This window comes from Psittacula echo (genome assembly GCF_963264785.1).
Source record: "Psittacula echo genome assembly, chromosome: 2".
Classification (NCBI taxonomy): Eukaryota; Metazoa; Chordata; class Aves; order Psittaciformes; family Psittacidae; genus Psittacula; species Psittacula echo.
Window position 1 is genome coordinate 56,994,262 of NC_137737.1, and position 14,765 is coordinate 57,009,026.

Below are 14,765 nucleotides of genomic sequence, written 5' to 3' on the forward strand. Positions count from 1 at the left end.
AAAGCCAACGGTATCCTGGGCTGCATCAAAAGGAGAGTGACCAGCAGGTCGAAGGAGGTGATCCTGCCCCTCTACTCTGCTCTCGTGAGACCTCACTTGGAGTATTGTGTGCAGTTCTGGTGTCCTCAACATAAAAAGGACATGGAACTGTTGGAACAAGTCCAGAGGAGGGCCACGAGGACGATCAGGGGAGTGGAGCACCTCCAGTATGAAGATAGACTGAAAAAGTTGGGTCTGTTCAGCCTGGAGAAAACAAGGCTGTGTGGAGACCTCATAGCAGCCTTCCAGTATCTGAAGGGGGCCTACAAGGATGCTGGGGATGGACTCTTCATCAGGGACTGTAGTGATGGGAGAAGGGGTAACGCGTTAAAACTTAAACAGGGGAAGTTTAAATTGGATATAAGGAAGAAATTCTTTACTGAGAGGGTGGTGAGGCACTGGAATGGGTTGCCCAGGGAGGTTGTGAATGCTCCATCGTTGGCGGTGTTCAAGGCCAGGTTGGATGAGGCCTTGGGTGGCATGGTTTAGTGTGAGGTGTCTCTGCCCATGGCAGGGGGTTGGAACTAGGTGATCTTAAGGTGCTTTCCAACCCTAACTATTCTATGAATCTATGATTCTATATCTCTAATGAGACGAGTGAAATCTGCACAAAACATTGCTGAGCTTTGATTTACAAAGGCAATTAGGAGTTTAGCTTTCCCTTAAAGAGTTTTTTCAACAAACCTAGTGAGTGAAATGAGTAGGGATGAGACAGAAATCTGCATCCTGTCTTCTGTGTGGAAAAAAAGAAATTAAAAAAAAAGTGGAAACAGACTAATTTCAGAAAGGATTCAAGGGTCTGTTTTGGTAAGGAAAAATCCTGCAAATATCCCGTATTTTGCTAAAAAGGATAAGAAGGAAAAGCTGGTCCCAGAGATGGTCCTGCACATCTCAGTAGTCCATAGATTGGTCTGAGAGAGCAGCACATATATCTGGTAGGAATGGACATATATGTACACCCTGAAAACACAAGCTTAGCAATGTTTATTTCATGACAGCTGTGTTTGAACTTGGTGAAATGTTACAAAAATTCTGGAAATGAGGGAGATGGTTGAATAAAATTTTTAAGATCCAGCAGTGGTTCTTTAAAAGCCTTGATCTGTATGAAAGGCATCTTTATCTTTCAAGTCACATTTCTGAGAAACTTAGGCTTATGTTTCAATTTCACCTTATGATAGAGATACCTGGATTCAGAATTTGCAAAGACTCACTGTTTCGTCAGGTTTTCTTCATCCTTGTCTTTCATGTTCTTTTTTGGAAAGCACATAAAGCCCTTCCTCCACTGGGGTTGCCAGTGCTTTGACCCAATGTTCTGTTTTGACATTAATGCAAATTAAATCATTTATTTCCATGCAAAACAAGCCAGATCACCCTGCTGTGTCATTATTATGATTACGACACTGGTCTTAAGTGTATTAATTTATCTTAGGAGTCCAAATGGTCTTTGGATTTGAAGGTAGGGGGAATGTCTTGCAGAAGGAAGAACAAGAAAAAACAAAAAAACCAAACAAACCAAAAAACCTCCTTTCTTTTAGTTAGAGAAGCTATTTAGCATGCAACACGTTTAGACAGATTCCAGCTGAGAGTCTCAGTGGTTACTTTTTAAAAATCAGCAAACATTGTTCTGAGGGAGGGGGAAAAGCCAGCATGAGCCTAAAAATATTGAAGAAATTACTGAACTGGGAAACCACAGTCACAAAGGCATGGACTAAAATACAGACTCTGTGTCTGAGTCTCCTCCTGCTTGCTCCTTATAGATCTGACAGAGCTCCCTTGACTTCAGCTCCTGATTCATGTCACTGAAGGAACAGGTTTGTGCAGAGAAATGCAACTGTCAGTTTATTCAAAGCTGTGCTGCTGAATTAGATGGAGTTATTCCAGATGTACACCAGAGATGTAACAGAGATCAGACCCTGGCCTTTTCAAATGGAAATCACATCCCTTCCCCTGCCCACTGGCCCTCTTCCCTTCATCCATCATGAAAAAGAGTCCTGTGTGTCTGATCTCCACTTTCAATGCATTTGAAAGAAATCAGGGAGCCTCTTTACGTAGTACAGCTTGTTAGCTGATATTACAGACTGTTCTGTTGTGCAATGTTTTTTTTTCTTTCTGGTCATATTCATCTGAGGAGAAGATGGTGTTTCTTCCACCATGTCCATCCTATAGATGTCACAGGGGCTAGAGCAAAGAAGTCCTTGAAAAAACCTTTGTGTGGGCTTGTTCTGATTCTCTGTTGACATCTACGAAGTAGGCATTGGAAATTGGGTGTGCTGAGGATACATCCTGTGAAAGGAGAGGAATAAGTCTAAGAACAATAGGGATTTATAGGGGATGATGTATCATCCCAGAGTGCAAATTTGGTATACATGAGTGTGGAAAAAAACCTCCAAGTGTCTCTTTGTCCCAGCCAGAGCCTGGGATAGTTGGCTGGGCTGTAGATTTCTTCAATACAGATGACTGGAACTGGAGGAGATAATTCTCATTTCTACATAGGCAAATTGCTGTACATCCATGCCTATTTGTACAGCTAGATTAATGTTAGAATTTGCCCAGATTCTTCCAATATTGTTCAACACACTAAAGATTTTCAGGATAGATTTAATGTTCATCTTAAAGAGGTTGAGCTCTGCAAATAGTGGATAATTTCCAGAAGAAGACACCTAATTTATAAATGCATGTGAAGAATTTAAAATATAAGTGATGTGTTTAGGTGCTTTTGTGGCATATATTTGTTGATAACTGAAAAGAGCCTGATTTATAAACTCTGTGTGAGAAGGAGTTCCCTCTGAACATTTGTCCCCTTTCAAATATTTTAAGTTGGGCATCTAAAGTGAGGCAACTCAGAAATATTGCTTTTCATTTGAAAACCTCAGCCATTATCCCCATAGATTTTGAGGGATTTTAAGTTTCTAAGCTTTGTTGACTGAAGCAAATGTATGTAATTCTGTGCAAATTTGACACCTTATCTCTCTAAATTTTCTGTCTTCTCACCAGATGTACCACGCACACTCTTATTGTTGGTTTTATGGGAATCCAGTAAAATATTGTTCAACTGAAATATAATAATATATTGTTCAACTGAAAATATAAGTTCAACTGAAATTTCTAAACCAGACATCACTCACCTGTTTAGGATTTCTCTCACAATGCATCTGGATGATGGAATTTTAGTTCTGCCTCCTCACATTTACACATGTATACAGTTTCATTTAAAGATTTTCACTTTCCCCCCAGATGTTATCAGATTACTACTTAAACGACATAGAAGTTCCATTAAGATCTCTTAAGATCAAGAGTGTTTTATTCCTGTATGCTCTTTCAAATTGTTTCTTGGCATCTAAGAAATGTACCATGAAAACCAGTACTGGGACTTTTGGCTGTTGTCCTAGTGGGAGGGAGACCCTCCTTCTTGGAAGTGCAGGTACAAAGTAGATATTTTTCTGTGATTTTATGGTTTTGAGAGGGAAGCATAGGGGGAAGAAAACAGAGACAAATTGAAGAAAATTTTAACTGACAATCAAATTCTTAGTGAATTAAAATAGTGTAGCAGGAGGGTTGTAGTGTGACAGGAAAGACAAGATTTTTTTCATCATTATTGTTTTTTTAGCTTTAAAAATACATGTTCATGTTAAAATACATTGTGTTTATAGATTGTGTAATTATCTTTCTCTACAAATGAATGTCCAAATGCACCTATATGGAATAAACTTCTGTAGAATACTTTGGTGGATCCAGAGAAAGATTTTAAATGCTGAGATAAAAATGGCATTTTATTCACTATCACTCACCCCAACAGCTTAAAAAAGGGGCTGACCCCAGCTGTTGTCCAGGACTTGAACCTTCTCAGATGAATCCTCTCTCCTTGGTAGGACTTGCAGCCCTGTGACTGGAAATTCATTCTTACAAGTGGATACAACCAGTCTCTAGTGCATTCTGGTATACTAGATATGTGTAAGAATCCTCACGCCAGGGTCAGGAACCAACATTTATATCTGTTAACTCTGAAAAAGTATCTGAGACACAAAACTTTGGAATAACCTTCTCTTAACCTTTGAGGTGTCCCTGTCTTTTTTTCTCTTCCTCAGAGATGTCAGCATGAAGGAACAATTTCACAGTTTTACTGTAGACACAAAAAGACGTATAAAGGCATTTTCCAAAATGTCTAAAGTGTTTAGTAAGAGGTACCATTTAAATTGCCACAAAAATACTTATTTTGCTTTCAGATAAGCTGAGTAAAGTCTGTGAAAGAAAGCTACAGCAGGGACAGACTAAAGAACTACTACCTTTGAACTCAAAATTATTTAGCTACAAGACTTATCTCCCACTCTCTGACCCCTTAAAATTTATTGTAAGTTTATTAACATCCTTGTTATAACTTTGTCTTTCTCTTTCCTTCTCTTTTCCTACCCCATTCTTTCATTAACTGCTGTAGCTGCTGGGACATGAATGACAACACTGCCTTGTGGTGGGTGATCAAGGGTCCTGTGGTTGGGTCAATTATGGTAAGTAACACTTGGAGGAGACACTTCCTTAACACTTCTAAGGGCAAATAACCAATACAAATAGCTTCAAATGGCTTTACAAACTATGCTGCATCAGCTGTGTTAGACTTATGGACAGCTTGCCTGAATGTCCACCACTTGCCATCCACAATTTCATTGTTATAAAGTTAGCACTGCCTGAAAGCAAAGACCATGTAGAAAATGAGTTATTCTATTGCTTAAACATAGATACCAAATGCTGTAAGACCCTTCAGCATATTGAAGCATTTTCCTGGAGCTGGTAAATATGACATAGAATGTATGGGAATTCTGTCCCACTTGTGGTGGCAGCTGAAGGCTAATTAGGACGATACAGGCCGTCTAAACCAATACTAGACGCTAGTGACTAGGAAAGGGGACTGTGTCTTTTGAATGGAATTCATTTCACAGCTACATTTGTTTATCTAATATTAGCTTTATAATAGTGTGGTGGACATAGTACAAGATTCTCAGTTGTCAACAAGGTAGCTAAGAACTCTGTAGTTGATGGAGGTCTTGGATTTTACTCAAATGATGCTAACTACCTGTGTATGGGTCACTAAGAGGTTCTAAAGTGCCTGCTTGGGCTCCAGCTATTTCCCCAAAAGAATATGGGAATTTTAAAATGGTGTTGGGCTCCTCCAGTAAGGAAATGTAATTGAGCCACTAGACAATATGTCACCTGGAAAGCAGTTTGGCTTACCACATATAGGTGTCTAAATCTGGGCATGTCAAGTTTCTCTCCATACTCCAGGGACAGCACTGGAGAGGTGTTCATTGACTTTTGTTGGAATTTAGACATCCAGCTCACAAGCATTTGTCTACACATAGGTGTCATTCATCAGGTTTGGTTCTTCTTTCAAGTATTTGAACAGCTTTCTAAAGTACAGTAAACTTCAGACACATTAAAGATAATTCAGCTAATTATACTGAAGGGTATCAAAATGGTTGGGGTTTTTGTGATATTGATGTATGTGAATCACCATGCTTTACAAACATATTCTGTGAAGGATCACATTCTGTCTTTGGGATATTGGTTATACCTGGTTTCTATTGAAAGTATATATGATTCAGGCAACAAGTAAGGGATGATTGGGCTTCTCCATTCATTTGTAGTCCTCAGATCAGATAGAAAATTCTTCTGAAAGTGATGCACACAATATTTTACAGGAGTAAAATATTGAATAAGTGACCAACTTAAATTTCCCACTGTTTTCTTCTGACGTTAAGAAGCTATGAAGTTGGTCACAGTCAAATCTGTAGCTGAAGTATAGAAGTAAAACAATTTTATTAATCTCCAAATTTTGAAAACTATATATGTAATTACATGATTTGATAAAAGAGAAGAAGCCTGGGATAACATGAAAGACATGAGCATTTACACCCATGTCTCCCAGCCCGTAGCTCCCCTCCCAGAATCATTAGAGGTCATCTCATCTTGTCCCAGATTCAGTCAAGCAGAGAGAAAGTGACACAACTTGGGATTTTGTCACAACTTTAGTCACAACTTGAATTGTGACTAACAGATACTGCTAAACTGAGAAGTGCCTTAGTTCAGAGGATGAGAGTTAAAGATGATTTTACTGCTGAGAATTTTACTATATGGTTTTGATACGCAGGGATCTTTCCTTTTATTCTTTGCACTGGTTGATAATGACAAATGTTGAAACCTTTTTGCTTATGATTATCCAATCTGGTGCTTGGGACTGAAGAAATTCTGCAAGCTGCTGCAAGGGGCAAAAAGACCCTTGTAAATTTATCCCAGTACTCCTGACCTTACAGAACTTCTAGACTGCAGTTTGTATAAGGCAATGGAGCCAGCAAGTCACTGGGAATGTCTCATTCTCATACTTAAAAAAAAATATATAATTGTCATAATTTTTTCCTTTCTTTTTCCCTAGATAAATTTTGTGCTTTTTATTGGCATAATTGTGATACTTGTGCAGAAACTCCAGTCACCTGATATTGGGGGCAATGAATCCAGCATTTACTTGTAAGTAAAAATAAAACAATAATTAATTTAGTTTTCTAATATACACATAGGAAAAAAAGACAAAGTCAAAAAGACACCTTAGCTAACTAATTTGATTTTCAAAAAGAGTTACAGGATCTATTAAATTTCTTTGGTTGATTTTTACTTTTTTTTTAAATCTAAACATCACTGAAGTGCATTTTAATAGCAGTTTTAGCCTTTCTTTAAAAGGCCTAGAAAATAAGCATAAATACAAGATTAAGAAAACCAAAACCAAAACCAAAACACAAAATCAAAACTCTACAGGTCAGTTATCTGGAAGTTAGGATACTGATCAGGAATTAATAAGATCATACTCATGGGGCAGTCTGCTGTGTTTCATACATTCCAGGGACGTGGTCCAAAGTTCATTGAAAGCGATGAGATTTGGCAGAAAGATTTCATTAACTTAGTAGTGAATTCTAATTTAAGAAGATCTCCTAAAGTTCCTTGTAACCATTAGTGCATTCCACTTACTCTAAACAATTCCCCTCCATACCTAGAATGGCTTAAAAATGCACAACAAATCCTAAAAATTTATTTTAGAAGTTTTAAGACTTTGTGATTTACAATTTTTTTAAACCCAGGTTTTTTTTTAGTTGCCACCTCATTAGAAGACAGATGCTGGCCTATTGAAATGGTCATCATGCCTAGTTTAAGTTCATGCAGTCATTCTCCATGCAAAAATTATATAATTGTTTTGAATAACTAGGATGTGTGGCAGCACATTTTTCTTAGCTTTTCAGCCTAAACACCATGAGCATTTGCTTTTTTTTTTTTTTTTTTTGTGAACTCTAGTGTTTTCTAGCACTCACAAATATAGGAAAGGATTTTTGATTATCACTGGATTCCTGGTGAAAAAAAAAGGCAAGTCATATAAACCTTAAATAGAAATAAAAGATGTCAGGGTAAAGTAGGAGATGCTTATTTAATAGTACTTTCTTAGAACACTATCCAGTGATCACCTTTACCCTCAGTAACCACACTCATAGTATAATGGCATCATCTACCTAAATGACAATTTTCAGGGGAAAATATGTCCTCCAGCTGCCTATTTTTCTGCTCCTCTGTCCTATTGCCTTGTTTACATTTACACATTACAAAATGATAATATTTTTTGCATCACTTTTTCATGTCTATAGTCAGGCATTCACTTACTGAAAGTACTGCCCTTGAAGCTTTCTCCACAGTCAAAAATAGAGCTTTAAATTCATTCTGCAGGTACATATATCTCAGAATTAAATCTCAGGAGAAAGTGTAGTGAATAGGTTAATTGTATGCATGGTTTGCCTAGGGCTTGCATGAAGATTTCCCATGTATGTGCTGCTGGGAAGACATCCACTGAATCTTAGATTGTAATTAATACCAAAGATGTGCAGAGCTAGTTCTGATTACAACCTGCTACGTGCATGTTTAGTATCTGCTGCACATCTTTCACATATGAAGCAAAGCATGCCATAGACTCTAGTGATTTAACTAGATTATGAAACATCCTTTTCATTTTTGATCAATATGGTGACTGGGTTTTATTGATATTTTTCCTATGTGTATAGTTAGCCACCAAAAGCAAGAGAAAACATCATATTTTTTGTTTCATTTGCTGCCATTATTTTTCATATTTTTTTGCAACTTTATAAATGGGTGTGTATAAATTGATCTTGCATTTATGTATGTGTTATGGAGTGTTGTTTATCCAAACAGATTCAACAACAGAAATGTCATGCTGACATGATAAAAAGAAATGAAATTAATAAAACTGCAGATAGACACCAGACATACTCAATATTTGTAGACATGTATCCTATAAAAAGAGAGCTGTTGTAATGAAGGAAAAGGATAGATCATAGTATGGTTATGTCACCATATTGAAATTTCTGTATCATTTAGATTGTGGTCCATACTAAACATTTTTCACTGCCTATTTTGCTATTTCAAAATATGAAACATCATTCCATTAGACCAAATTCTCCATCGGGGTTTTTATTCCACAACATATATAAATACTTTGCCTTTAGTTCATAAGCAGAGTAGTTGTGGTTGAGGAAGATGTTCGGACTATTTCTGAAGGCACAGAATCTGGTATCTGCAGCAGTAACTGAGATTTATTCTAGTATCAGCCTTCCACTTTTAGCCAGGATCTTCATCATCAAAAAAGAAAAGAAAAGACCCCATAACTTGCTATTGACTTTCAGTAGGATTTATTTTCTTATATGTATGGTATATGTTGTTGTTCACGTCCTCTTAATGTGTTGGGGTTTTTTTTTTTTTGTTGTTGTTGTTAGGAAAATCTACCTCCAGTTTTATTTTGTAGATATTATGGTCATGGTTCTGCAAATCACCTAAACCTGTATTTGGCTTTAAAAGCCTTGGGATGTGCTTAAATTCAAAGATTAATTATATATTGTTACTACTGCACATTTATTATTAAAAATTACCACTACTGAAGTTAGCTGTGAGCTATGACAGGAACACAACAGAAGAGTGCACTACTGGAGAACTAATGATTAATATACTGCAGCCACTAGAGAATGTAAGACTTGCTTTTAAAAAACAAAAAATAATTTGTATAATTTGCACCACAATAATGAGTGCTTTACTCCCATAAAAATTCTGACTTTCTCTCTAAATAACCTGAAGATCATTATATTATATGTAATAGCCTTTGCCTTTTGGCTGACAAAAACTTGGAAATATGTAGCTGTTTCCTAACAATTTTCTGTGGCAGTCGAATGCTTTAGTGATTATAAACTTCAATTTTATCAACTTGCATGTTTGGTTATTCATTACCAGTCTCATGCCTAACAGGTATTTCTTCACACATTTAGCTCCTCCTCAAAGCTGCCTGCATGCTGCTCATCCCATTTCAGACAGAACGGCTCAAAATATGTCAGATTTTGAGAGAACAATAATTCCACCTTTCTTTTACTGATGTTTTCAGTAGAAACTCCTCCATATGGCTGAAATGAATGGGGGCTAGATTCATCAAAAAATATTATTAATGAGGTAGGAATTAAAAAGGCAGTGAAAGCCACTCTCTTAAAGGTGCATTTTAATTTTATGATCCTTTTGGGGTTTTTTTTCCTGAGAGCCTAAAGCATCTTTCGTATTTCCTCCTAACAGTCATCGTAATCATTATTTGCTTCATAGTGTTAGAAGTAAACTGCCAAGGGCATAACAAAGACATATTTTGTTTCCTGAACCATGTTCTGGTTTCAGTTAATCTTTTGTCAGTCCTGAATAATTCCACCAAATTAAGCATCAAAGCAAAGCAAGATCAGTAATACAAGTGCAATAAATTTTTATCTGAGTGAGAAGTTCTAAGAAAGATCCTTAGGTGCTAGGGAAGCATAAAGAGGTATTGGTTGTATTCCTAGTGTAATTAAGACAACTATCTCCATAGTTCAGAAAGGTTTCTCACCCCACCTGGTGAGTGAATTGCATAAACAATTGTAATGTGCCATGATTATAGACGTGACATACTTAATCCTAGAGTATAAATGACAGTCTTGTATTTGTACCAGTGTATTCCATCCAGTTAAATTTTACTGAACACGTTTCCAGACAGAAAATACTACCCGATTTTTAGCAATCTCCAACTGCACAGTATGTAAATATTTTGAAGTAGTAGTAGGTTATTTAGGGACACTGTGACACCATATGATGAGAGCCAAGTAGCACCACATCAGAAGTCCATGAATCCAATGTGCACTCACAGTTCTGGCAACTGGAAACAACATTCACAACCCTACTATGCCTGGTTCAGCACACTGTGTGTCACATCAGGCCTATGTTGTTTGCATGGATTTTCATATATCAGTTCGCTGTTTGGAATTTTAGGAAACATAATGAAATGATCTGGCAAGGCCTCACTGTTTTTCCTGTGAGAAATCCAGCCAATAGTGTGTAATATGGTATGTCAGAATCTGCTTTCAGGCATCCTGGTTTTAGTTGAGTTATTGTAGAGGGAGTACATTCACCCCCCCCAAAAATGCCATATTCCTATAGAAATGCCAACACAAAGCTTATATCCACGCTGTTATTTTCATGAGCTTTGTTGCATTGCAGAAAGATTCTTTATGGACAGAATATTGTCTTAACAGTATCACTACCATAAACCTCTACAGTATTTCAGTAGGTATGCATGATGCAGATGCATGCTGGAATAACCCTTAAGATTAGAAGGGCTGACACATTTCCATCAAGTCTTTGTTTATTCATTCATTTTCAAGGATCAAACATATTTAACTGATTTTTTTTTATTATCATTATTATTTCCAGTTTAGTGTAATTTTGGTGGGGGAAGCTTGTTTCTGCTCTTGCTTTAACAGATTCTTCATAAATTTTGTATCACATGTTGAAAACTCAATGAAAAGAAAATAAACCCCACATATATCTAGCTAATTCAGGTCTACATCATTCCTCCAATCAGCATCTTGCTGGAAAGAAAGGAGAAACATGGCATATATCATAGGTAGGTATGATTTTAAATACGGTGCAACCTAGAGGGTTAGGGCAGGAAAAGCAATGTTGTAACACAAATGTTTTGGTAAACAACACTCCTCTACAGTTCACCTACAAAGTCACTGAACACTCAGTGATTCATTCTGCTACCGCTTTGTCTTGCTGCAAGTGCTCAGATTACCAGCACTAATTATTATTGACAGGGTCTTTATGCCAAAAGTCTCATTTCTGACAAGAAAATGGCTGATGTTTGATGAACAGTATATTCTTTAGTATTGCACTTTAATTTCTTAACCCCAGCTAAAATCAGTTGAGTACTGGAATGCCCGCTAATCCACCAATGAAAGTAACTCATGTCCCTGGGCTAATCCTTTACTAGCACAAGAAAATACAATGGAAAACACAGATGATCATGTGGTGTTGGTGCATGATCAACAAGGACCTAGTTCTCGTATCTAAGAGATGATAGGAGAGTACATGATTGCTACTTTGATTGACACTAATTCTTGATGGATTTATTTGAAGTTTGAATTCACAACTACTACACTTTTTCTTTACATTTCCCAAGACAAATTATTGTTTTAGATGTTGGTTTGAGGAGTTTTTTGTTTCTGTTTTAGATTATTTTTTGGGGAGGTAGATACTAATTTGTACCAAATCTTTTCAGTTAGCGATTGGAAAAAATAAAAAGGAAAAGAGTGTACTTGTTAGGAATGTAAAATCATGTAGTCTATGTACCATAAACAGCAAGAGTATAATTACACAGGGATTTATTTATTTTCAGATAAGGTAATTTAAACCCCTTTGATTATCTATCTATAGATTTGCTGTGTTCGCAACTATTGTAAAATCAAACAGCCCAAAATAATTAGTGGGTTTATAATGTTCCTGTGAGCTGTTATTCCTGTTGAACAGCTAACACAAAGGGGGGCTACTCAAATTCCACCCCCCAGTGCCAGTAGCAAGTAGAGAAACATGAATGTACATCTTTGGTTGTCAAATCTATCTTCATAACCTAAACACCGTACTTTCATCCGGTATGCATCTTTTGCATTCTTACAGTGATAATGAGATGAGACCTAAAACTGTGTCCACTTTGAAAGTGGCTTTATTATTTTCTGGGCCGCTTCTTAGAAGGATATTCCAGAAAAGAAAATTAATATTTTTAGAGAAAATTCCATCCATTTCCAATTATGTGCAAGTGTTTTACTGGAACTTTGACAGGGTCTGGTTTTGATTACCAACTTATTTCTTATGGTTACAAGATCATCTGTGATGAGTGCAATGTAAAAAGTACTCTGCTTCTGTTATTTCAAAATTCTTAGAAGGTGGTTAGAGTGCAAGTCCATCACGCCTTTTCATGCACAGGTGATGTGTGTATGATGGAGGATGACTCCTGTTGTTTTCTATTTGAAATAGTAATGAAAAATAGGATAATTGTCTTTAAATAGTATTTGTGCACTTTGCTGTAAGGTATTTTTATTGGCAATTTTATGGCTTCATTGGATGTATGGACAGAGGAAAAGATACAACACTGATTTATGTGTGATTTGGGGTCTAGCTGAATTTTTTTGAAAGCTGCCTAAGTTTCGTGCTCAACAATTCTCCAGTGGTGACTTAAAAATTCCACTGGACTCCATGCTTTGTGGAAGCTTTAGAAAACAATGTTCTTTGTCCACAGATTGTGTCCTAAATCAACAAAACACAGTCTTTTTTCCGTATCTGTTACAAGAGGAAGCCCGAGCTGGAAAAGAGTGTGTTTGCATTAAAGAAGACACTAATAGATGGTCCTTCTCTAGAAAGATTAAGGAGGTGTGCAGGTTAGTGAGGAAGAGAACAGTGCCATGTTGTATTCAACAGTGTTGTTCTTTTTATAGACATATTCCTTCTCTTTTTTTTAAGAAGAAACAGTAATTCAAAGATTGAGGTACTCTCAACAGTTCTATCAAGGGTTGGGTTAGCCCTTTTTCCAAGGAAGTTTAGGCACAAAAAAAGTCTAGAATGAATTCCCATTGATATATTAGTGGCATATATCTGGATATTTCAGACCTAAATGACTTTCAAAGCATAAAACATCATGGCTTGATTGCCATAACTGGTATGGAACAGCACTCATAAAATCTGTTGGCTCGAGTCAGCATGATTTATATGTAAATGTTTGCTGTGTACATGTGTAAATATAGGTCTTTGCCTACACACGTACTGTCTAAAATGCTGAACATACCTAAATTTGTTCCAGCATTGCTTTCTAAAATACCACAAATTCTTTAGCAATGTGCACAATATAAAGCTTCTTACCTTAATGTAAAACTGACTACACAACTGAATTTTCTGTAATCTGTTGCCATGCATTCAAGTTAGTGATTAACAAAAATAAGGTAGCCTTCATAAAGAAAATGGGGTACAGACCTCAAATGTGTTTCTGAAGTCACTGAACTTCATCAAAGTGAATGTCCTAATTTTGATCTGTATTGGTAAACTTCAGTTGTCGTGGAGATTAGCAGTATAGAGAAAGTCTGCTGACTGTGGCCATCCATCCTTATGAATTAACCATGGATTTAGATGCAGTGTGGTATCCTTTATCAGGGCAGTTTACTTATTGGGAAAGATAATGGTTTTGGACATTCAGATAATTTTTCAGAAACCTCAAATTGCGAGCTAATGTGGGACCTTCCAAATAAGATCATTCTGGCTGTTTTCCCTTTCCCTCCCTCATTACTCATAGCTAAGTTTGTTGTTTGGAATGCATAGGTAGGCTGAAAGATAGATTTAGAATTTTATTTGTCCCCAGATCAGTTCGCACCTTTGTTTCTTTGACTTGGTTACCTGGTTTAAAGATAAGTGTGGAGTAGAAGCAACTGGTCATGCAGCAGTTGTTGCGAGACTGCAGACAATGGGGAATAATTCTGACATCTCTTATCTTGAACGTGCTTTCAATTTACATCAGAGCTTGATGTACACCAACATCCATGGTCGTCCATTTACCTTTTGCTACCATTTACATTTTTGACTCTACCATATGAGAACAAAAGAAGTTTATTTTCCCCTCAGTGTCTCTGCTTCTCCTTGACATTGATTTCTTGTGTCTCACTTCAGCAACTAGCATGCTTCACATCCAGTGGTTTTAGTTTTACGTCTGAGGAATTATTAGGATGTACTCCAAGCAAGTACATAGAGCCTGGGGTATGGAAAGGACAAGACAGTTGGTGCTGTCACCATGCAGAGGATTTTTTGATCTGGAAGGGTGAACTACTCACGAGGCTTTTGTAAATAACACTGTGCATAAAAGGAAATGTGTAGTGCAAACAGGTAACTGGTTAATTGCCCAGGAACAAATTCTTCCTGCCTGGGAGAGTACAAGTACATGCTTAAAGGCCACTAGGTTACAGTGGCTTTATATGGAATTAAGTCCTAGTGAAGGTGACTTAAACAACCGTATACTACCTCAGGATCAGCCCAATCTGAAGTTGTGCATATGGTTCACAGGACAGCCTTAGCACCTCATTTGCTGTGCACCTGTATCATTACTGAGAGATTTCCAAACTGTAATCCCTTTTACATACTTCCAATGAAAACACAGGACTGTTTCAACTGATGAAATTTCTGCAAGCCCAGGCCTATTCAACAGAGGCAGCATTCTTTTTTTTCATTAAGGAGGGTTTATAGAGACGGGTTGAAACTTGGATGGTTGTCTGCAGGGATGTCGTATAACATGTAAGGCAGTTGAATCAAAG

General features: G+C 37.0%; 1 protein-coding gene across 3 annotated transcripts in view; it reads left to right on the forward strand.

Annotated features, from left to right (window-relative positions):
- Positions 1-14,765, forward strand: part of ADCYAP1R1 (ADCYAP receptor type I) — a gene marked incomplete at its 5' end in the record, with an annotated part of 104,689 nt that overhangs the window by 73,805 nt on the left and 16,119 nt on the right. For all 3 annotated transcript variants that reach the window (XM_080610180.1, XM_080610181.1, XM_080610182.1), the window contains 2 exons: positions 4,472-4,541; positions 6,461-6,552. In XM_080610180.1, the coding sequence (XP_080466306.1) occupies positions 4,472-4,541; positions 6,461-6,552 (162 nt within the window). The remainder of the gene's footprint in view (positions 1-4,471; positions 4,542-6,460; positions 6,553-14,765) is intronic.